Source organism: Cariama cristata, unplaced genomic scaffold, assembly GCF_000690535.1.
Source record: "Cariama cristata isolate BGI_N322 unplaced genomic scaffold, ASM69053v1 scaffold2677, whole genome shotgun sequence".
In the NCBI taxonomy this organism is placed as follows: domain Eukaryota; kingdom Metazoa; phylum Chordata; class Aves; order Cariamiformes; family Cariamidae; genus Cariama; species Cariama cristata.
Window position 1 is genome coordinate 5,010 of NW_009628189.1, and position 25,654 is coordinate 30,663.

The 25,654-nt window shown below is 38.5% G+C and overlaps 1 protein-coding gene across 1 annotated transcript in view; it reads left to right on the plus strand.

The window, feature by feature from the left end:
• The first annotated feature begins 695 nt into the window (after positions 1 to 695).
• WASF3 (WAS protein family, member 3) overlaps positions 696 to 25,654 on the plus strand; it is a 46,456-nt gene continuing 21,497 nt past the window's right edge. Inside the window, exons 1-2 of the mRNA XM_009704697.1 lie at positions 696 to 784; positions 24,460 to 24,602. Of these exons, the coding sequence (XP_009702999.1) occupies positions 24,470 to 24,602 (133 nt within the window). The 5' untranslated portion in view covers positions 696 to 784; positions 24,460 to 24,469. The remainder of the gene's footprint in view (positions 785 to 24,459; positions 24,603 to 25,654) is intronic.

Sequence of the window (25,654 nt, forward strand, 5' to 3'; positions counted from 1 at the left end):
GTCTAATCAAGTTCCATCACAGAATGTATAGCAGCGGCGTTTAAAAATATGGCTGTAGTACTAATCTCTTATGATCAAATGATCTAGCTTAGAGATCATCTTTGTACGGTTCTTGCAGAAAGGGCAGCTACATCTTAACCACAAAAGCTTACTTTATAAAAATCTAGTATATGACTAAATGTTCATCTATAAGTCAGAATATTCTCTTGATGCTAGGATCTGTAATATTTTCATGGAAACATCTCAATACTTATTTTTTTGCAAGAGATTCTCATTGCTTTTTTATGTGTTTGTTTTGTTTTAGTGGGTTTGTGTTTAGTAATATTTAATTTACTGTGAAGTGTCTCAGAGGGACTCAAACTTGGTGTTTTATTATGCTTTATGATAGGCTATTATCTCACATTTTTCCATCCCCACAGGCTTTAAGTGGGTAGATACTACCTTCTCTGCAGATACTTCCAGTTTAAAAAAAAGGCATTGATCATAAAATAACATAAGCCATTTTCTTGCCTTGAAAAAACTTACTGTAACATGAATTAACATTTAGCTCAAGATGGTTAAACGTATGTCTAGATTCTACTCGTGCATGTTTTAGTAAGTTTTTTAACTGATTGCTGAACCTGATTTTTTAAATGCATATCTTTAATTATTCTGTTATTGAAAAACTAAGCTGAAATTTGTCTGTCTTTGCAGAGAAAGCCACCTGAGTGCTAGCAAGTTACAGAATAGCAGTCTTCTCAAACGTGTAAACAGAAAGGATATTCTCTGCTCCCTCTTTTAAATGGTAAGTTGTTCCAGGGAGCTCTTACTGAACATACCTTGTTGCTTACTTCACATTTGTGTTAATCTTAAAGATAGCTTTGGAAACTGTGGTAAGTCTTTAAACTGAAGACCAATGATGAAGTTTGGAAACAGTCCAGCAAGTTTTGAGTTAACATTGGGAAGGAGGTTTATATTTTTGTGGTGTTGAAAATACGCTGTATTAGGCCCTGAAACAAATATCAAAAGCACTGCTAGCCCAGGAGACTAGTATCATTTAAACAGTAATCTCATTGTGTAGAAAACAAATGAATTTACTTTATTCGTGGTTGTTCATGAGATATTGGACTTACAAATTTGCATATGTTAATTACTTTTACCTTGTATAATCTGTGCTTTGCTGATGTGTTGTTTTAGAGATTGAAACTAAATCTGCTGAGGTAAATGTTTGACTGCTTGCTTCAAAGTGCAATGGATAATAGAAGATTTATATTTATTGATATTAAACTAGCTTTGTGAGGAAGAATTCCCCTGCCCCCAATCTCTCAGCTGAGACATGCACATCACAGACTTTTAGATGAGGAATATCTGTTGTGTTGGTGGAAGAGTAGGTAAACAGCCGTGTAGCACTTCTTTCACGGTGTGACATAAGATATGGGCCACACAGGGTGATGCTAATGAAGGGCTACTGCCAAAGGGCAGACAACTTTGTTAGAATAGGTAAAGCTGATTATAATAACTTTTTTAGGGGACTGCAGCTTGTCTGCTTGTGCAGTGGAAAGAGAAACCTTTTGAGCAGGGGAAGAAGCTGGAAAGTACGTTTGTTCTTCCTTCTGAGAGGATGAGGAGGTTAAAAGTAGTATTAGCTACTCATAGGAGAGAGCACGTTTTTACTGCATTGCACACCACAGTGCTGCCTTTGGCAGAAACTGCAGTTAGCCTTGCTTCAAGGTCTCTGCAAAAAGCAAAGTATGCAGCAGTGCTTTAGGATACTTTTGACTTTGCGTATGTCCTAGAGCTGACTCTGGCTGTGGAGGATCATAGCCAATGTTGGCACACTTTGTCCCCTCAGCTGAAATTCACATATGCTTATTTTAATTTTGAGTTCTGGTGATATGCTTGATGATATTCAAGATGGTTATCAGCATATATGTTCTGAAAGAGATTGCACTTTCAGTTAGGAAAAACTCAGAGGAGTTCTGGAATACTCTGTGCATGTGTTCACAATGTCAAATAAGAAACTTTATTCTGGGGGATGAAGGGATCGGGAAACCATATGGTGCGCGCAGAAATGTGAAAGTTATGGCAACAGCCTTTGAAGGAGAAGGATGAAAGAAAACCCATTCCTTCCCCCTTCTGCCCCTTTTGCAGTTCCCATTAAATGGTAAGGTCACTTGATGGTTGTATACTGAAATTCTTTGGAAAAAAGATCACTTGCTATAAATTTTGAAGGTGAAGGAAGAATGTCAGGGAAAGTAAGTAGTCTGCGAAAAATTTGGTAAACCAAACGGACATATCGAAGACTGAAAATATACTTCATTACTAGATTATTAGATTAGCATATTGCTTATTTAATGAAAGAGATTTATTCCTCTTATTAGATTAGCATATTGCTTATTATTTAATGAAAGAGATTTATTCCTCTTAACAGAATACCTGTAAATACATATCTTGTGACATAGGTGTGCACACACGTTCACATGTGTGCAAAGGTCTCTCCATTACCTAGTCCATACCTATGGTCACTCCAGTAGCTGACTTTAAGACCCCTGATCTCTCCAGTATCTAGCCCTCAGACTTACCGTCTCTCTAGTAGCTGGCTTCACAGAGCTGTTCTCCTGCTTTTGGGATTAAAAAAGTCACAGTTGTCATATTTTAACTTCCAGTGTTTCTTTTTTTATTACAAGTGTAACAATTGTTACAGCACTGTTACTTTTCAATTGCATTTCATGCTGCGTGGAAACATTGCTCGCTTCTATTCATGAGAGGTTGTAGAGATTAGTTGTTACAGGAACAGGAACCTAGGTTTAGGAATATTTTACATAGGTTGTGTTTATACAGAAAACTTCAAAAATTATTTTGAGATATTTGCTGTTCATACTGAATGTAGTGTTATCAAATATTTTCTGTTTCTTTGTGCAGGTTAAACACGACTTTCATGTGGAGTTTGATTGAAATGTATCTAGTGTTTAATAGTCTGGAGTTTAATGTCGCTGAAGGGTATTTAAAGACAGAATGCTGAACATACTTGAAAATAATCAACCTTTGATTTTTTTCAAAAATATAAAAACCTGATTTTAGTAAACAAATTTTAATTTTTGGTTGAACACTCATCATTCATGTATTGCAAATGTTCTAATAGGACATACGATTTGGAAACTCTGCCTGGTCAATAAAATAAGCTTGTATTTAAAGTAATGATTTATACAGGAATATGATGTTTTTCTTTTTAAATTTCTGCTTCAAAGAATTTCACTTACAAGTCATAATTAAAAATTTAAATGGCTTAATTTGCCTGTTTTGCATGCGTAGAGAGGCATTCTCATTTTAAATCAAGTCATTCGTTTTATTGCTTAGATTATAATTATGTCTTGTCTTTTCCTGCTTCTCTGGATTTCCTAGTGTGTTTTGCTAAAATAAACACCCCCAAAGGCTGTTAAGTTGCTCAAAATACAGCTATTACATGTTTGTGAAAGCTGCGGATGCCTTAATGTGCCACCCTGTGTAAGTAGCATGCACTGGCTCTTCTAAACTTCCATTGTAATCCTACAATGCTACACTACAAAAGTGTCTCTCACAAAGAAAGGTAGGGAGCGTGTAGTCAGGAAGGAAATACCAAATGCAGGGCTTGAAAAGGGACCCCAATGCCTCCCAGCCCCAAATGTCAATTCACTAGACCAGTTGGAGCATTTCCGTGTCATCAATACAAGCAATTGTAGGAAATACACGTTTATAGTTAGTTTGGCAAATAAAAATGTTGCATGTTCAGTTACGTGTTTTGAAGAAAGATGTTAAAATTATGCTTGTGATTGCTGTGTGGATAAGGCTGTTCCAGTCTTTAGAAATACTTTTACTGTGAAAGCAACTTTGATATTTTTAGTCAGGGTTAAACCAAATTTATACACAAAGACTTTTACCTGTACTATCTGACTCTTCGGTCACATAACTTGTATCCTTTGTGGCTGGAAAATTATAGAATGATTTAGTAACTTAAATTCTTGATTTAAAACAAACTATTAAGAAAAGTTTCCTCCAGATTTTCTTAAGATGACTACAGTTTGCAGTTTCCCTGAAGGAAAGAAGTTTTTCAGAATAGGAGTGAGTGAGTGCAAAAAGTAGGTTGGGCAGGAGAGAGAGTGTCTTCTGGAGAATGGTGGAAGGTTTTTGGACTTCTTGGCCAGTGAAAAGCTGAAGATCACTAATTACATAGCAGTGGATGGGGGCAGAAGTAGGGCAATGTTTCCCAAATGGTCTCCTGGGAAGAGAGACCTATGAGAGAGGAGCAGGTATCCCAGATTCCTTGCATTACAAGTGGTAAAGCCAAAATGAGGTGGAAGTGGGTTTGGGAGAGACGGACTTAAAACATGACACAGAAGTCCGACCACAGATTCGGATCTTAATTAAGAGGTGCCTGCGTTTTCTATGAGCTTTTCTTGGTTTCTGTCTGATTTTTAATATTGGAAGAGGCTGAGTATTTGGGCTCAACTCTTGCCTGTCTTGGGTTAAACTCTATTCAGTGTGCACTTATCAATATTTGGATTTGACTGTCTGGAGTTGAGGGACTTTTTTTAAATGGCAAACTGGCAAAATGGGTTTGATGTTAATATACAAGGAGGAGTAATTTTGTAAAACTGGCATCTGTGCTGTGAGTTTTAGCATGCCCATCATGTTTTCAAGACAGTGATGTGAACACATACAGAAATATTCTTCATTATCACTGTCTGAGACTGTGGGAAGTTCAGTGCTACTTCAATACTGCAAATAAATGCAGTCATTGGCCTCCTCTCTGAACTTTGCCTATGATTGGCATCATAATTCAGAAAGGAAGTTATTATGCAGCTAATGCATAGGGATCTGCTTGAAGATGAGGTTTAAATCTTGGTTGCCTGTGCAATGATTAAATCAGTTTCTAAATTTAACTGATGTAGTTAAATTGCTTCTTAAACTGTGTAGATTAGTGTCTAATGGCTTGATTTTTTTTCCATACATGCAACTTGCAGTCTATGTAGATTACATTGACTGTTTTAAAGTGTAGTTAAGAGCAATGTAAGTATTGATAGGTTGGTGAGATAGTTTGGTGGGGTGTATGGAGGATCCATGTAATCATAGATAACTTTAAATGACAGTCTTTGAGAACCGGAGTCAACGCGTTTGTGCCTAGCATTACCCTATCAGTCCACACAAACTCTGGTCTCCAATGCAGTTGTACAATTTTTGCTCAGTTTGATGTGATTCTCAACCTCAGGAAGGGTACCAGCAACCACAGTATTATGTCCTGGAACCTCATTGCAGAGGTGGCAGGAGCAGTCCTCTTTTTGCTCAGCAGCCAGCTGGTTACAGCTGTACTCAAGAAGCATGTTCCCCTTGGATTGTGGGATCTCATCAGCTCAATGGATTTTAAAGTGGTAATTGCATTTCACAAGCAAATGTGTTATCACCAGGATAACAGCAACAGCAGTGCTGGGATGGAGACAAGTTTATAGCAAGTTCACTTCAGAATTCTGCATCTTCGTTTCTGTTTAAAGAAAAACGAAACCATCCTGGACATCAACATTCTAGGATTTAGTTTTTTTCTGTTGTTTTTGCTTCAGCGTGTTTGGGTTCAAAGTCTACTTACTGGTGTGAAGAATGAACATCTACTTCGAGGAACTTTTCTGTTCAAAACAATTTAATGACTGAAAAATATTGAAAGTATTTTGATCCAATATGCAAAATATTTTGAAGCAAACTCATGGCAAACTTCAGGACTAATCATTGTGGAACTGGAGTGGGGAAAAGCAAATTTTTTTTTGAAATACTTGTTCAAATTAATTTCAAACTGCTTTAAATTTCACAAGAGGCTGCAGTGATCATCAGGATCTAGATGGCTGCCCTTTCCTCTTTAACGTGAGGAGTAAAATTAAAGCATGTTTTAGCAATACTCATTGCAGTCACATACCTTTTCTTGTAAATAAAACATTAACCTGTAAAGCTTCCTCGTTTTTTATGTGCAGTTTGTATATTTATAGGATTAAACAGACTGCCCTTAAACTACATAGCTTCTTTATGTGGCTGTCTCAGCTATGCATTAAACAGTTTAAAAATAGGTATTAATGGCTCCTTATACTTACAAAAAAAAAGGCACTGAGAATCTTTGCAGACAGCTACCTAATCTGTAGTCTACCAGCATTTAGTTAGCCTGGTACATTCTCCCTGTGATTTGGGGAGAAAAGCTGCATTTAGTCCTGAGGGTTGGTAGAAGGGGTTGGTGTGCTCTGGGGCCTGTCTGAGGAGTGTTCATATTGGGTAAGATCACAGTATTTGGATGAGATATTTTACCCTGACAGTGGGAGGGGAGATCCGTGGGGAGTGGATCGGAAAGAGGGAGGAGCAACTGCCCTGTCCCATTCTTTCAGTTACTGGACTTTTTTGAGTAAGAAAGAGTCTTTAGAGTCTCTTTATGATTAGTAAACAGTCCTAATTAAAAAAAAAAAGGTTAAGAACAAGGCTGTGTACCAAATAGGCCTTGTAGGCAAACATTGGAATGTGAAACTGCTGGTGGAAAGGGTAGCTGGAGGCATTAGTTGATAGCTCTCCCCTTAGTTACCAATGCCTCCAACTCTTGTTGGACCAGCTGGCGACTTCTAAAGTAGTAGTGAGATGTGACAGTGCCAAAAGTGAGGTGTCCACAGCAGAGGCCAAGCTTGGAAGCTATCTCTGGTGGAGGAAGGCAGCCAGAGGGTGCGTGAAGGTTGCAGCAGCCTTCCTTGGTGTACTGGCAACTGGAGCAGGGAGTGTGCAGAAAGGAGTGGTGCCAGGAGTGAAGGAGAGAAAGCCCTGTCAGTAGGGCTCTGTAAAAGAGGACGAGGTTGGACTATGCCTCTGAAGTGTGGGTGGGGCATCTTGGCATCAGTATAGAACTCAGCGTGAAAAAACTCAGTATAAAACTGAGTGGCTTCGCTTCAGGTGTTTGGCTACTGAATTTTGAAAGATGAGTGTTTCTCTGAAATTATGAAATATGGATGTGATCAGTTCAACACGCATATGACCAGTTCAACGTGCAATCTATTTGTATACTATTTTATGATGTTTATGGTTAAAGTAATAGGAAACAGGTAAAGAAATGTTCTATTCTCTGAATTCTAAGAACTAAAACTTTTTAGATCCAAAACATGAAGAATAGATTCCTTTTTTTAGTGGTTTGTCCTTGATTCCATCTTAATCCCTTGGAAAAGAAAAAAGGGACCTTCACAATTTACTAGGAGCTAAGAGCAACTGCTTTTCTTGATGTGATGGCACCTTTCATCAGATTAGTGACTTCTTCCGGAGAAGAGGATAGCAATTTTTTGCTAAGATTTTTATCCACCTTCCTCTGTCAGAGTACTGTGTATTTATTTAAAAATTATCTTTTAATACTTCACACTTTTAAAATTAATTGGGTCTTAAATATTTATGGGAATGTGCTGTTTTTTCTTTTTGTAAACAAACACAGAAATCAATGCATACCAAGTTAGCATTCACCAGAAGTATCTTTTTATGAAAAAGATGGAAATGATGCAGGCATAAACTACTTATGTGACTAACAAGATAAACAATTTGTAATGCCTACACAGAATCATAGAATCATTATGGTTCAAAGCAACCCCAAAGATCATCAAGTCCAACCGTATACCCCATGCCACCATGCCCGCTAAACCCACTAAACCATGTCTTGAAGTGCCACATCTAAACGTTTTTTGAACACCTCCAGGGATGGTGAGTCCACCCCCTCCCTGGGGAGCCCGTTCCAATACATGAGATATAGTGGAGTAATACAGTCCTTGGGACATGACAGATGCCTCTGAGCCTGAGGAACAAATATATAAGAAATGTCTATTTTCTTCTATTCAATAAAACTTTTATTGACCACCTCAGAGTTTGCTGGGACTCCTATGTGGTTTTGGAAAATGTGGCAGCAGAAGGTGACAGAAAATTGCAACAGCTCTGAAATCTTTAGTATCGTAGGTCTCTATTCCTACAAATAAGATGGACTACGACTCGAGGGCATGACTTATGAGGAGCAACTGAAGATACTAGGTTTAAGCTTGGAGAAGAGGGTACTGAGGGGTGACCTCACCGCTGTCTACAACTTCCTCCTGACAGAGGGCAGAGAGGGAGGTGCTGATCTTGTTTCTGTGGTGGCCAGTGACAGGACGCAAGGGAATGACTTGGAGCTGCATCAGGGGAAGTTGAGATTGGATATTAGGAAAAAGTTCTTCACTGAGGGGGTGGTCAAGCACTGGAACAAGTTCTGCAGGGAAGTGGTCGTGGCCTCAAGCCTGTCAGGGTTCAAGCAGCTTTTGGACAACACTGTTAGGTATCAGATCTAACTTTTAGGCTGCCCTATGTGGAGTCAGGAGTTGGACTTGATCCTCATGGGTCCCTTCCCACTCAGGTTAATCTATGATTCTGTGACTGGACTTAAATCCTCTTTCTATGACAATATTGATGCTATTTCTTGTAGAAAACAGTTACTAACCTTTCTAATCTAGTTACCGCATTTTAGGTAGTCACTTGTTCTTAGCTTGCTGTTCACCTACACAATTATGTGTTGTAACTGGCCTTTTGAATGCCTCTGTCCTGTTTCAGTATGAAATGGGAGGTTAGCTTGAATTGCTGTTTGTTGTGGGTTTTTTCCCTCTGCGCTGAAGCAGATTGAGTGCTCTCACTATCACTTGCATGGTCTCATCTATAAGGGCAGTAATTCTATAAACTGCTTTGACTTCTTTCCTCTGGATTAAGTTTCTGCTCACTTCCAATCTGATTCCAGCCCTTGGAAGCAGCTCAGCCAGGAGCAGCAGCTATAATAGCACAAATGTTGAAACAGGGAATGGGGAAAGGAATCCATTTAATTAAATCAAGGAGCGGTTGGCTTACAGCTGTCTTAAAAAGCACAACTTTAAGTGGAGTGGATCCTAAGGCAGTAACTGGGTTTTGCTTCTGAGAAGGAAACATAGCTCATCTTGTGGTTGAAGCATTTGTTGCTACGTATTGGTGTGATCCAGGTCCAATTTCCTTTCCTTCTATAGGCTTTGTGTGCTGGCCAGCATCAAGTAGCTTTGTGCCTCTCAACTGTATAATTGAGATGCTGCTTCTTGCCTTTCGAGTTTGGAGTGTAAATTTAGTGTCTAGGTGTACAGATAGCGTAGTAACACAGGCATTGTGTAACCTTACTGTACTAGGCTTTCTGATGCTACTTTGCAGTTGCAACCTTGCTAGGTTTAGGCAGTCTGTTCCTCCTTCAGTGGGTTTTAGTTGGCTGTACTGCCAGGAATTTGGTGTGCAGTTGACTGCCAGCTAGTGAGGAAGATGAGATCCTTCCCCAAGTGTTGGGTGGCTGAGTGCGTTATAGGGAAGGAGAGGATAGATGAAGTGCTGACTCTTGTGCACAGAGTGTCTTTATTCCCTCCTTTCCCAAGGGAACCTTCATTTGTAGAAATTGGAGGGAGCCATAATTAAAAAATACTGTGACAGGTTTTCGACCTTAAGATGGTTGTTTTTTTCAACCAGTATTTGCCTATTTTCTTATATCTTTTTGTAAAATTAAAACAAAATAAACATGTTCTTTTTCAACCTTTATGTAGTGAATTAAAACACGTTGAGACAACAGGCATTTTAGGGTGCATTATGCTATCAGTTTGGTTTGGATCCAGGAGTATATTTATGATGCAGATTGCCCAGTTGTGGAGTATATGAACTCTTTTCCAATGAGTCTAAAACCAAAACGTGCTCTCTAGGAGCATACCTGATGGTGTTCAGCATCTAATGGACCATGAGACTGGGTGAGAGCTAGTTTGGAACAAATGTCCCTGCTTCCCTACCAAAAAACCATGTATAGACAGGCACAGGATCATCAGCACCAACTATTCTGCTCTGCAGGTCTCTCTGTTCTTATTGTACCACACCACTTGCTGATGCCATCTCTAACCTTAGTTACTGTTTTCCTAATTCCTTTGGGAGTCTTTGAACATCGCCAGAGGTCCACAAGTGGAGAACCTCTGATGGATGGTGATGCTCTCTGTCTTGTGGACTCCCATGTATTTTGTTCAGTTCTGCTTTTATTATGCTACGTAATACTACTATACCATTTTTCCTCTCAACTCGCCCACACTTGGCATTCACCCACATTTGGCATTGACTGAAAGAGGAAAATTGTAGACATAGCTGTAAATCAATATGATACTTCCAAATGTTTAATGCTAGGTTCTGAAATTTCATAGACTCTTAAAAAGCTATGTTTACATTTTCAAGACGTATACATATATGTCTTGAAGAAAGACAGAAGGACTTGTCTTTACAAAAAGTTCCACAAAGGAGATTTAAATTCCCTGATCTGAGATGCTGGAAGAAAGCAGACTTTTAAAAATTATTTATTATTATCATTGGTAACCTCTGCATCCCCAGTAATCTTAACTAAGATTTGATGATTTTAGCTGGGGAAAAAAACATTGCTTAAGCCTCTTTTCAGTGATTGATTATACATGGTAAGAATGCTTTTTCTTCCCCCCCCCCTTGAAGCTGGTTTCTGGAGCACTTCTACCCTGCCAGCTCCATGGAGATCTGTTGATACAATGCCAGATTTCACAGAACACAACTTCTCAGCCTTCAGGTCTTGAAAGGGGATTTTTAGAGAAGATGAACTGCTGTGTTTGGTCTGAGACTCACTATGCTTTTATAGTAGCCTGTTTGTCTCATAATGGGAGTTACTGGATGGGTAATGAGGAAATCTCTTTAATGCTGCAAATAAGATTTTGTAAGCCAACATTACTGTATCAAAACATGTTACTTTTACTAATGGCTGACATTGATTTTAGGCTTTATTTAACATGCCTCCCCCCCCAAAAAAAAAACCACACCAAAAAAAACAAACCCAAAAAACCAAAACTGTGACAAGGATTATACATTGAATTATTAGGAAGTTAATGGTGGGCAGAACTTTGACATCTGAGTTTGGGATGCTAGTAAAGGGGAAGATCTGTCACGAAAGAACCAGAAGCACCAAGGGAAACAATGTTTTATATCTGGGGAGATGTAGCTGCTTTCAGTCTTCATGGGCTTCCTGTGTTAATAACATAGTAGATATATCAAGTGTATTCAGATTTATTTTTTACTGCAGATTTATTTCTCTTGGTATTCTGTCCTGGTGAAAGGTATAAATGGATATCTGTCCATGTAACCTAATTTTAAAAAATGTCTTCAGTATCAATAAGGCCGGGAAAAGGGTATGATTCATCTTGATTTCTGCTGGATCTTGTGTTACTTGCTTGTGATTCAATTGTCGGGGTATATGGAGCTTGTGTATTTCTGGTAACTGGATGTTCTGCTGTGCCATCTAACTATTACTGTTATGTTATGAACTGCAAAATTACAAATTGCTAATTTCTCGTGCATCAAACATGAATGGTTTCTGTGATTAACTTGATGTTAACCATGTGGAAGAGAGGAAGATTACCTGGTAGAGAGAAATGGCATCATTAGTGCTCAAGGTACCATACACAAGCAGGTAACACGTAGGAGAGGTAGTAGAAGCATCCCCACCCTGGGAAAACCTCTATTCAAAGCTCAGCCCTCCTTAGGCACCAGAGCGAAAACACTGCAACTCACAAAGCTGTAGAAACCTGGCTGTGTTAGTGCTGGGCCTTAAGGCTGCTTGTGTGCCCACGTGTTTTTTGCATGATGAGTTGTTTTGTTAGTGGGTTGTTTCTTTGGTTTTCTTTTTGTTGTGGTTTTTTGCTACTGTCTTGAGTGTTGCACTCTATCACTCATCATGTCTTTTTTTGATTTATGCACCAGTCCTTGCTCACGTGGCACTTTGTGATAGTGCTGTAGTACGGTAACCACCAGAAGATGGACTTCATGGGAACAGATGGTCTGCTTGGCTCAGGATGAAAATAGTCAGGAATTCTTATGTTGATTCACTTAGACTCTGCTGTTGGATCCAAACATGAAATATTTTGTTCACTTTTTCCTTGAAATGTGCCCAAAATCAATCTGTGTTTTCCCCCTACATAGACTAGCTGCCTTTTCCAGATTTCTGGTATATAGGGAAAGTGCAATGTTGGTAGTAGTGTCATAAGGGGGAGAATTGGGGAAATCCGGAGTTTCCTACTGAAATTCCGTGACGTGGGTGGGTGGGAAACTCCACCTTGAGGAATTTTAGGGATATTGGTTTATTTTCTATTAATTTAAATCTTCATAGGCTATCTGTGTTTCCTGACACATGCCAGGAGATGTCTGCTGTTATCTCCAAGAACTGGGTTCTTCAGGTGGACATTGAAATTGCTTGAGTGCAAGGTATTTTAAGGATTGTGATACTGTGGTAGCCTGATAAAGCGTCATTGCAGTTATTTCCCTGTGGGAAAGTCTCTCCTGCCTGGTGAGAACTGGGAGTGGAGGAGGCATGTTAGGAGTCAAGGCAGGCAAAGATTAATGCTGAATTGTTATGGTACAAAGAGTTTTTTCTTTTGTCACTTGACCTGTGTTATTACTCTCTTCCATCACCGCAGAGTGTCATGTATAATAAGTATGTATATGTCTCTGTGTATGTGTACATATCAGATATATGTGTCCACAAACTGTGTACTTGTGTATATATGCATGTATGGTTTTTTGAGTTTTTGGTATGGAAAAGAGCTGTAACAAAACTTAATACTTCCCTATGACACTTCAGATCTTGGATTAACTGAACTATGGGAAAACTTAACGCTTCCCTGTGACATTTTATATCAACTGCTGCGGGGAAAAGCGTTTAAGAACAGATTTTTTTTTTTTCCTGAAAAATGCTGTTCTGAAAGGATTTTAATGGTAAATAAGGGAAATAGGGAATACTCTGTATTGCCATAAAATGGATATTATTGGACATGAAGTGGATCCTTCATCCCTTTTGTACTTTTTCCTCCAATTTAGGGTTAACTGGAGCTCTGAGAAGCAAATTACTGAATTGACTTCTGGTTTAGCTTGAGGTCATTTGAGGATCTGAACAGTGTGTTCTTGCTGCAGGGGGGCTCCTGAGGCCTTACCGGGCGGCCTTTGCACATGGGCTGTGACCCAGACGGTTATTTCGAGCACTTTAAATCCAGTAAAGCTCTGTTAAGTGGGATCAATGTAAGTCAGCAAGGCCTAGCTGCAACTTGTGTTTTCTTTAAATAATCAAGGCATTTCCTTGTTTGTGAAGGAGGAAGGCTAGGACAAATGTGCTCCAAAAGGTCTCCAAGAGCAGAGCTATTAGTGCATTACTACAGTCTAAATGTTAAGAAAAGGCTTGTTTATAGTTGCAGACTTTTAATATTCTGTTACAAGTTGTTCCAGCATCAAATTGTCTACAGTAGCGTAAAATATCATACAGTAATGATCCTTGTGTTACAGAATTATTCCATTTCTGTAATGTAGCTAAAATGTGACTTTCCATAACTCAAACTGAACTACTAGAAAAATGTGTATTGGATATCCAAAACAGATTTAAAGTAAGCACTCCAAGATGTATAAGGCCATCATTCAAGAGACCATATTGAAAGAATCACACCTAAAATAGTATCTCAGTAGTTTATAGTAAATTGGGAAATGAAAAGCCACTCTGTGCCCTCTTATTTTAATTGTCAGATGGATGAAGAAGGAAGTTGTGTTTGTAATGATGCTTTTTGGACTGTAATCCAAAAAGATACTGGAATAGGCAGGTGATGAACCAAGAAAGAAACTTCCTTTAGGTGGGAAACGTCCTGGTATGGTTGATTGTTAGTTAAGTAATAGTATTTATTAAATAGCAGTTCTCTTGGTTTTGTCATTTTTTAAATTTTATTGCCCTCTGTTACTACCATGCTAGAAAAATTGAGGTACTGAGTAGGTGGGAATCACTAGCGTTGGAAGGGCACAGCAAGATGTTTGAACCATGATTTACTTTAAGGCTAGATTCATCTTGGCTATTTCATGGGAATACTTCTGGTTGTTTAAAGAATGGCCTGGAGACATTTTCTCAGATATCTGAGCTGCTGAGTTTGGCTGTGGAGTACGAGAGCTGTGTGGCTGTGTCTGCACAGCCAACTCTGTGCTCAGATCTGGTAAGATCCAAGCCTGATGGCATCTGGAAACATTTTGACCTGCTAGTGGAGGGCTGTTCCTGACCTAATTAGCTTGGTGTTATAACTAGCTCTCTGCTGCTTTGTGATTTTGCTTCTTTTGACCTCATGCAGTTTATATTCCTCACTCAGTGTTACCATTTAGGTCCTAAAGATTAAGACAAAATTAGATTTTACAGGATGCTGCTTTTCCAATCAGTGTTTCAGTACTTCTAAATTTTCATACATGTAATCATTGGTTATTCAAAGTAGAAAGAGCTGAATAATTCAGCAGCCATATGGTTCGCACATCAAGATGATACAAAAGGGGGGGAATGCTCAGTCTAAGCCTTTTCCTGTGCCGTCGGACAAAGCGCTGCTTCCTCCTCTTTCTTAACTCCGCACTGAGTTCCTTCTCCTTGTTCTGGCTGAGTGCTTCTTTTCAAGAGGTGGTGTTTTTAAAGGGTAAATGTTATTTGAGGTAGACTGAATACTGTAGTAAGATATTTATCTTTTTATTTCTTTCAACTCTGCTTAAAAAACAAAGCTGCCACTATTTCTATATATGTACCAGCAACATATTTCTGAGTTACTGTGCTAAACTGTTCGAATAGAATTTAAACAAGCTCCTACAAATGCATAGTGTGTATCTTTACTGAAAAGACAAGCAAATGAAACTAAAGGGAAACAAATGGTGACTTAGTTCAGTTCTGTTTGCTTGAATAGGAGAAGGGATGATAATAAATTCTTGGAGCGTAATACAGATTTCAAGAAAGGTCATATGAAAGAAAAATGTGTTTTCAGTGCAGCATAAGTACTTCCTTATTGAAACAAGTCCTTTCTTAAGATAGAATAGCTAAACAAATGCTATTATGTGACTTGAAAAGACATTTTTCCTTTCTCATTTACACGCGTAACATTACAGTACTTTTTGGTGTTAGCTGAGTAATATTAGGTGGAAATAGTAAAATTGATAGTGGCAGTAAGGCCCTTGTTGGTTTTTTAAAGTGTAAAAACGCAGCAGAACAGATGTTCAGAACAGTATGGAATATTCCTTCTTCCCCATCCCACCATCCCTTTCACACCGAGCCATCTGGAAGGGACTATGAGCAGGATGAGCAGCCATCACACTAAGAACAAGATTAACGTGTCAGCATCTTTTGTTGATACTTTAAACTGGTCACTGTTTGGTCAGTGGAAAGCAACAATGTGAGTTGTCGTCACTGTGTGCGTGGTGACATTATCCATGTGGATATGGAAAGAAGGCAGAAGAAAAAGTGTGATTTATATAAACAATTAGTTTAATGGTGGTCAGTCTCGACTTGGACCCACACAGGCACAAGTCAGTTTTGTTTTTCCCATTCAGCATGCTATATTGATGTGACTAGCCACCTTTTACCCTTAAGCACAGTGTCAGGTAATACTGTTTTGTTAAGCCAGATTTAAATTTACTTATCTGTATAAAAGCTGCTGTACGCATTTTTCCAGACTTTTTCAGTCCATGTTCTTCCTGTACTTTTTTGTTTTTACCCTGATTTTTTTACAGCAACAAGTATAGCACATGTGGATATCTTCCAGTTTAATCAGTTGGATTTCTTTAGTACCCTTTAGCCTTATCTCTTTTGAGAGAAAGCATGATTAGTGTTTTGGCTTAATGAATAAAAATTTTTGGTTAGAGAAAGGACAGCTTATGATCTAGAAACAAGAGACTCCAGTCACGTGTGAAGGTGTCCTGGATCATCTGTATACAGGATGAGTAGAAAAGCCTGGGTGGATCTGATGCTGGCAGAGTGATTGGATTCAGTACAGCAAGCTGTTGTGTTGTGCAATCCATGAACCTGTATGAGATTTCAGGTAAGCAAATCTGTTCTTAAATAGCTATCTTAGTAACATTGAATGTACCAAGGAAGATTAAAATGTGTTAGTGAAAGAGAAATCTTAAAAGCTTAACAAATAGCTTCAGCGGGACCACAATATTTTTCTTTCATTGTTTTGTTTCTTTCAATGAAAAGATTTTTAAGGGATGGGAATCTGACATTAGATTCAAGAAGGCTACTTGAGAATGAGATGCTTAAAGCCTGCAACTACTGCTACTGTAGGGCAGTAAGCTATTCTCAGAAGGTGAGTCAGAAGAAAGCGACACAACCAAAGATCTCAGCCTTTGGAGGAAAGATAAGCATGAGGAAAAGAAGGAATGTGAAAGGGCTGGAATAAGAGAGATTCACTGATGTTCTGGGGAAAGTTTATCCTGTGAAGAAATGGAGTGATGAAATTAAGTAAATATTAATGTTTAAAAGAAAGTGCTTCAGCATGAGAAATAGAGTCTATATATTTTTTCCTGTATTTTTGTTAAAATAGTAAGGCATCTTTAGAAAGTATAAAGACTTAAGTGACAGAGGGGTAAAAAAAAAAATCCTAACTAATTTACTGGCAAAGTTTTTTGCATAGTGGGCAGTGTGACAAAATGCTGTGAGTCTAAATTACAAAATCTATTAGTTTGGATGATGAGAATTTAATACAGGAAAAAATTATATTCCATAATTATGTTCTATATTCCATAGATATGTGTTTAGTTCAGCCTGAAAATAACTATAGTTGTATACCCAGAAATGGAGATAAAACAATGCAGTAACTTCAATTAAGCTACTGATTGTACACTTGCTTCATTAGTAGAAAGCAAGAAATACCTTTATTTATTCCTTTAACAATGGTGAAGCCATTTAAGTAGATGCCATGTACATGATCCTTTGGAGCAGAAGATGAAATTTTATCATAATCTGTCTGTACTTCATAATTGTAAGATTTTTATTTCCTTAGAAACTGCTGGGGAAAAATACTGTGGTGGAGAAAAGTTAGTGTTGGGATTGTAGTTTTAGACTACTTAGTTTCTGTTGGGAAGAAAAAATTAAAGCAATAACTTTAAAGCAGTCCTTCAGTCTTGTTCATTGAGGCACGCTTCTCAGGTGGTGAACTGTAGACACATGTACTTAAGCGGAAGTTGATCAGATCTTTGACACTATTACAGCATGGCAGACGCACAAACATCTTGAACCACAGTAAACAGGTAATGTAAAGATGGGGTTGTAGAACAAAGGCAAAAAAAAAATCATCCAGCAGGCTTTAGAGAAGGCAGACTTCTGACTTGTCTTCATAGTTGTTGGTACTATTTTAAAACCTCTTTTATATTACTGTCTACACTTTCATGGGAAGAATGTCTACTTAATTTCAGGTTAAATCAGTCTTGGGACTTTTTCTTCCTGCATTAGTGAATGTCATTTTGTGTATGCTTGTTTAGAGTTAATGTTGGTGTGAAATTCTGATGAGAACTAAAGTTAAGGTAATTGTAGATGTAAATGCTCAATGCTCTGGAGATCCATTTACTTTTTTCTCCCCCAGCTTTTTAATTAGAGGAAATTCCTGAATTAATATGTTCGCCTTTTAATGGTTCTGTAAACTTTTTGTGTTCCAGGCCCACAGTGTTAGCAGAGGTTACTATTGATTCGAAATTTTTGTTCTGCTTCTTACAAGGTTTTTGGAGATACGGAGGGTTGGTTAGGGAAACATGGGTCCATAAAATGTATTTAGGTTGTAAATAAACAAAACCAAACACCATCCCCTCACCTGTTGTCCTTTCTTTTGTTATTGCTTAATGTTTTGATTTTCTTCATATTATCACTGGACCATAAAGTCTTCCCTGAAGAGCTCAGCACAGACAAAAACCCAGCCAAATACAAAAAAGAAAATAACCTTCCGAGTTAGTGAACCTTCAGAAATAGCTCGTTGCAACAGACACTAAAATAAGAGCTCTCCTAAAGAAACAAAATTGCCTTAGGGATTTCTGTGCCCATTTTGTCATCTCTAGCACTTAGGTTGATATGATGTGAGAGGAAGATCAGAAGTGGTGGACTGATGCGAAGAAGAAAAAAATGTGTTTTCAGTCCAGCCTTGACTGTCATGCCTTTCATGTAGATCCGGCACTCAGGAGGCAGATCTGTGGAAACAACATTGATAGTTGGCTATGTGTTAAATTTTAGCTCTTCTTTGGAGGTAGACATTTTCTAGGCCTTTCACTTTATGTGTATTGTCTTGTTGAAAGATGTGATTTGCTGTGGATAAGAAAAAAAATTATTCTTGATTTTTTTAGTTATCCTTAAGGAACAGAATTCTGTTAGACTTTGTGCATACTTCTAACAAATGTCTGCCCTTGCTGTGGCAAACACAATATCAAAATCAAGAGTTGCGTGAAAAATTAGAGGAAACATGAAAAAAACCCTGTATATTAACTAATAAATACACGTGTTTGTCCCTTAGATTGGGATAGCTCTAATAGAAGTAAAGTACTTGATGCTTAAAGCGTAACTGTGATGTTTAATAAAACTTTATTTTGTTTTGATATTTCTTATGTATTAATGTGGCTGAGAGAGGAGTTGCGTACTTGACAGAACTAGAATAACTAGAAGATGCTATTAAAAATTAGTCTTATTTAGATGCTTTTTGATTAATATAAAATTATTTTGGGACTTTGAAGCAGTGTTATACAGTAACTGATGGCTAAATATTTTACTTTCTTTTGCAGTATACAGAATGTTGATTCAAACTCTGGTTAGAATGAAGCCAGTTAAAAAAAAATCCAAACTTTAAAAAGTACAGATGAATGACATTAGACAAATCATGAACTTGAAATAATGATTTCCAGATTATATGCTAGTTCCAGTTTATTTGGTCTTAACTTGTCATTACTGATAAAGAAGTAAGTGACATTCACAGATGGTAAGTAGGAAAGGTTCACAAACATCTTAGTCATTTAGGACAAGGAAAAACCAGGAAGGGATGTGCAGTAAAGGCGTGTGTATTCCTTTCCTGCCCTTGAGATAAGAGGATATCAGTGTCTGCTGTCCATGTAGCTCTTACTTTGTGCCTTGTGGTGGAGGATGAGGGGCCTTTGGAGGACAGGGATGTCTGTGATAATAGTGACTTCATGGGGAAAGAAAAGGGGATGGAGAGCATCTCCAAAACTAGTGTTTGGGATCTTTTATCTTCCCGCTTTCCCTTCTTTTCTTATTTAGCACATACATACATTTTGAAGGTGGGGTGATTGCAGACTCTCTAGAATTAGACTTGAGTAGGAAAATGGGCAATATTACCAAATTGAGTGCCGTACAGAGATGGAAACTTGGCATGTTGAATTGAGTGTTAGGACATCAGGTATGGGAAAATTTAAATGTCTGCAAACAATTGAAATGTTGAAAAGCCCTGGACATAAAGATAGTGTGATTAGGAAGTAGTGTAACTTGATTGCAGGGCTAGAGGTGAGGAAATGGTCAGTATTTCTCTGGTTTTGATGAGGTGAAGTTCAGTTCTGGATTCGGACGCCTACATTTAGGTGGGTGCATAGCAGAGCTTACCCATGAGGTATTTGAGCTCACCCTATCATTCTTGTATTTATTGATCTATCAATAGATGTAGTGATTTCTTTGTGCTCTAGACTTCTGCTGAGCTCTCGAGGGACATGGACACTGAGCTCATATATATGTAGTCATGCAAATTTAGGTGCTTAATATTGAATGGCATCCAATCTGGTATATGACTCATGACAAGCTGTGTATTCAATCCATCTCTTTTTTTTCTTCTCCATGGAAGAATTATAGTAGTTTCTCTCTTTTTATAGACATCTGTGAGATTAATCAATAAAAAGCTCTAAAGCTCCCTGAAAGTAATAGAATATATTCAGGGAGAGTTTAGAATGGGTGTATGGAAAGCTCTTTTTCATGGTAAAAATGTTTAGCTTTGTTGTATTTTACTAGAGGATATAAGAAGAAACCTTAAAGCCTTTAAAAAAGGGATTGAACAATGTCTCTGAGAAAATGTAATAAGGAAGCCTTCACAAGTAGAGGGGCTGTATAATGAGTTGGCATTTGTTTCATGGTGTTAGTGAATATATAAAGAACTTGCAATACTGGAGAACCATGAAATTCAGCTACATATTTTTAGCCCTAGTGTAAATTACAGTGCCTTTTTGGGGATGTGAAAGGGCAAAAGGCAGGTTTGGGGAACAGCTGGTGCTTTGAGCTTTTGCCAGTTGCTCAAATACTTGAAAACCCAGCTTGTTTCTTATAATAGCTGTGCTCCACTGTTTGGAAAGATTGTATGTTGTGTTTGTAGTCTTTCATGTTTGTTACTGTACATCTGCTTTCTACTTTTTTTTTAATCTGACTTGCCAAGGCACTGTCAAACATCTTACATGCAGTCTAACAGCTGCTGTCCAGAGGAAGGTGGTCCGAGCTGACCTGGAGGGATGCTCCTGCAACTGCGGGCAAAGCGTGGAAAGAAAAGCAAAAATGCTTCGATTATCTCTTTCTGTACCCCGCTTGCCTCTACAGCAATAACTACTGGGATAAGTGCCTTCTAATTGTAAAACAAAAGGCAGTGATGCAAGTTCTTACGAGGGAGGGGGGGGGGAAGAAAAAGGGAGGTGAGAATACTGAGGGAGCATGCCTAATGTGAATTTTTAATGGGCTGATCTAAGCTAATGCAAGCTTCTGAGTCCTGTCCTTTCAGAATGTGCATGGAAATCGAGTTAGGTTGGCTTTGTGGTTGCTGATGCCTGTGGGCTTTGGAGCGCGGTGTCTGTTGGTGCTCCCGTCAGTTCAGTCCAGCCAGATGTTCCTTCCCATCCATGGCCAGTGAGGCATGCGTGGATTTAGCGAGATGATAAGTGACATCTCGCCCTCTTAGTTTTCTTCTCCCTTGGATTCCTGCTCCCATTTTTCAGGTCTGATGCTAATGTCTGATACATTTCTAGTGCAGCCAGCTTCTATGTCCAGTGTAGTGTCTTTCTAGATCCTTCCTCTCTGGGGCCAGATGCAGCTGGTGGTTTAAAACCACCCGTGTTGGGCATAGGTGGCTCTGCACAGGGAGCGGAGTTGGACCGGTTTAGCCTAGCTGTAAGTCTATGGTTGTATCACATACTTAGCTGGGGTTAAATGTGTAAGAAAATGATCAACTATCCCAATGACTGGTCCCAATCTTCTGAACTGATACAGTTTTTGAAAATAACAACAACTTATTTGCCTTGTGTTTTCCATTTATTTGGGGATGGAAGGGAAAAGAAGTTACTTAAGCTCTGTGTTATAAAAATTGAGTATAGTGTACCAAATGCCAATGTGTTTAATACAGTCAGAATATCACAAATGAGTATCTTGTCTAGTGATAAACTGGGGCTGAGATGTGACTTGAAGCAGGTGGAAGACGAATAGCGAAGGCAGTGGAACTGCCATTGCCAACTCTTCTTTTTTTTTCTGTACCTGGTAACATACTGTCCCCCAGCCTGGTTGAGCCTGATGAAGCCCCTGTAATTCAGAGGCTTATTTTGTCTTGATTTCTTGTTTAACCTCCTGTTACATGTGTGTTGAAAAAATTTGCCTCCCTTCTTGTGAACTTTCTTTGAGAAAGGTTAAACTCGTCTGAGTTGTGTGTGGTAAAGAAAAGGGCGGTAGTGCTTTAGTGGCAAGGACCCATAGTAATAAGAGCTCTTTTACTTACTAATTGGTTAGTAGCTGAATAGGTCTGTAAGTGTTTGATTCAGATAGTTGAAGGTTTTAAATTAGAAGAAACTTATAATTGCAATTGCAAGCCTGCCTTCCCCCCACACCTCCTGAGCAGGAGCAGTTAATGCATTGCTTAATCTGTTGCATATATTTACTCATCAGTGTTCAGTTTACCTTTTGGAATTAAACCTCACACTGAAATGAGGTGGATACATAATAATTTAAATGATTCATTCAAAAATGCAAGTTGTTTTTTTTCCCCACCCTCAGCACTGCAGTATGTTTTAGCCTGCTCTTTAAAGAAAGGGGATGGCTTGGGTTGGTCTGTCTCTCCCCTGCTAGCTCTTGGAATGTGTTTGACCATTTCATAAAGAATTGATGAGAAAATGGAAAATTCAAACTGCAGTTGTATGTTTTCTTCAAATTAGCTTTTATAGGCGAGGAAGAACATGTTGGGGAGAAGAGACTTAAATTAGTGCTCCTGGTGAAAGGCATTTTGATTGTACTCAGTGTGGTAGGTGTTGCAAGAGGTAGCAGGCAATTAGCTGGGCAGCGTGCAGGCAGCTTCTGACTGGCCCCAGCATGGTGCCTGGGGTGGTGGGGAAAAGTTGGGTAAACCGCAGAAGGTAAGAGGAGGGCCAGCTCTGAGAATGCAAGACAGAGATTCTTATATGAAAAGATGAGAAGACCAGCAGAATAAAGCCTAGTTTCCCATGGGTTTGGTAAGATGGGTTGGAAATAACAAAATGAGAGTATGAACATATGTAGTAAAATATATTCCCAATAATTCTCTTAAAAGCAAACCAACCCCCATAAACCCCAAACCCAGCAGAATGCTTACTTTGTTCACCAGATTGTTTTACTGATGAATTGCACATAAAAATTAGTTCCAAGGACAATTTTGTAGACCTCTAATCACCCACCAATATTTTGGGAACTCTGTCATAGTTGTAGGGAGTCTTTATGCCTTTAGTTTGTTCGACAGTGGTGGTAATGTTACTAAGAACACCAAAAATTGTAGCTTGTGTGTTGGAGTAATACTAAGATTTGGAATTGGCTGCTTTAGCAGTGATTTATGCTCCTATTAATTTCCTTCTTACTCATTATATTTATGAACATCTTACTGCACAGTGAAACAATTCCTCATAATGACTTGTTTCGTAGGTGCAATGTGCTAGCCTGTGTGCGTTGTGATGTTGCTAGATATTGCTCTTCAATAATTGTGGATTTCCAGTTTTCACCTATTTTTGTTCCAATTTAGAAAATGGACTGCACTGGATATTAAGTAATTTTTTTAAATGCATCTGTTTGTAGAGGAATACGAAAACATAAAACAGAAACAAGAAGCCTTTTAGTCCAATATAAAATAAAAAGTTTCCCTCTTACCTCTGATGTATTGTTTAAAATTTAGCAAACTCAGCTGGCCTTAAATTCTGACATATTTGAATAAACTGTCTCACATTAAGAAAGATGTAAAATATAGTTCAAGACTACTGCTTAAGTAATGAGCCTGTTTCTTCCTGGCCTACTCTGAAATAATCTTATAGTTCAATAATTTGCCTCTTGTTAATTACTTAGGAGTTGTTAATGTTTTAGAAATCTTCTTAAGAAAATATTTTAAAACTTTGGGGAGGAAATAATTAGAAAAAAACCTGCTATGCAGCATTTGAAAAGTGAAAAGGTCTTTTTAATCTGTTAATGTGATTTTAATTAGAGAAATTGAAAGGTTACTTCAATTGCTTTAGTGCAACAAAAAAAGAAATTTTCAGTTAAGTCTTTACCAAATGAACTTATGTCCTTGGTAACACTGTAACTTCTCATTTCAGAAAACTGCGGTGCCTCACGGTCTTTGAACAGAATATTATTCATAAGTAGTGCATGGACATTGAACTGTCAGTGTTTAAAAAAAGGTAATCAAATTGACTCGTAATTGTGTTAATGCCATTTTAAAGACAACTGCTTAGAACTCTTTGTATTATATGTCGTCATTTCCCTTTTGGGGGAATTCTGTCCCACTTGGGCACCCTTGCTCTCACAGCTGCTCTCTGCAGGGCAGAGTTTTCTATGCCCTTGTGCCCTTTTGTGATGTTTTGAGATCTCTTTTTGTATGTTTTTCCTCATTCTAGTTTCTTTTTATTTTTCCAAGAAAACCAGTTCTGACAACATTTGTCTTCACAGATAAATGTCTTCCCACATCTGGCAAGTTCCCAAAATATGTTCAATGTGTGCTCTTACCTCATGCATGCTGTTGTTCAGCACCACCCGTGGAAACCATCTTCCTCACATTGCAGCTTCTTCCTTATTCTCACCCAGCCTAGCTCTGCAAGGCCCTTGCCCTTATCTGTCAGATGAGTTTATCATTTTGGTTGCAAACTGTCAGAGCGAGAGTAGGTCTGTGTCCAACATGGCAGGGGGCTGTAACGCGTGGGCAGTCTGGTGGTGGCCCGCTTGCCAAGGCGGCGAGCCAGCTTGCTCCAGACAAGCATCTTCCCTGCCACTGCTGTGGGGACTGCCAGTTGTTATAAATGCAAATGTACGCTAAAGTCCAGGGATTCTGGTACTGTAGCACAAGTCAGTGTATACAGTAGATCTTACACCAAATCTAAGGCAAAAAGTGTATGTTATCTACATGGACTGTATCCTCTGTGCTTATCTGCAGTGCTCTCGTCATGTTCTGCCTTGAGTGCACAACTCCAGTGCCTTGGTAGGAATTGTACAGTATCTTACAGCAGAAAGGCTGAAGCAAGTGCTTTAAAAGAAAAGTGAAGTATATTTTGTGGAAAAAACTGAATGTGTGCTAAACAGATTCATAGCTCTTAATTTCATTTTTCTAAATGTAATACTTATTTTTCTGTAAATTCCAGGTTGTGAGCCATGCCTTTGGTGAAAAGGAACATTGAACCGCGGCATCTCTGCCGAGGAGCTCTGCCAGAGGGAATTACTAGTGAACTGGAATGTGTAACAAATAGTACCCTTGCTGCTATCATACGCCAGCTAAGCAGCTTAAGTAAGTATCTGTAACTTCCTGTAAGTATTTGACTCCTGATGAAAAAATGGATGAATGTAAAGCTTTAAGATGGCTTGTTTTAACTAGCAAAATTATGATACAGGACATTGCCACTTATGTAATGTAATAATATAATGCTACTTCATTGCTTCTATGCTTTTCTGTATTTTGAAGTTTGTACAAGAGCCTCTCTCAGATATACAAGGGTAAAAAACCAAACAAACAAAAAAACCAAAGAAAACCCCACCACCACCACCAAAAACCAAAAAAACCCAACAACAAAAAAACAAACAAAAACCAAAACGCCAACCAAAACCACAAACCAGCAAACAAACCAAACCCCCCCAAAACCACCAAAAGCCCCAAAAAACAAAGAAAAAAACCCACACCAACTAACTGCAAAACTGTGGCATAGAAAAACAGGAATTTTTCTAAAGTGAGAGAAATTGGTGCAAGAAACAAGACTAATACTTGAGTTATTCTTGGCTTTCGGTTGTACAAGATGAAGCCACCAAATTCGTCTGCCTCTTGTCATCAAATGTCTCATTTGACTGAAATTTCAGTTTGTCTTCATGTGCTAGTATTTCTTAAGCCTTTTCTTTGTGTATGTGTGTGATCAATTCATATGGATGAAGTTAAGCACATACATCAAAAGAACGGCATTCACAGACCAAACCTGTAGGCAGCTGTTGAGGCAAGCTAGTGTCAGCTCCACGAAGAGTAGCCTGCACAGTGTACCTCTCAGTTGACACCATGACTAGCAGTTCTAGAAGTATGCCTGCAGTGCTTGCAAGAAGCATAATATTTCTTAATGAATGAGAAAATGAATTTCTTCAGAGTGTTTAACGATCGGCAGCTGTTGTTTGTGCTGCTAACTCTGGTCCCTCATCAGTTTCTTCTCTTTGTAAATGGAAATGGTTTAAGAATGTAAGAAAGTCTGTGTGAAGTTTAGACTGCAGGTTCCGCTAAGTCCAGTGTTCAATTTATGGTGATGGGAAATAGCCTATGGGAAATAGCCTTAGGGAAAGCGTAACAGAAACACCGCATGCTAC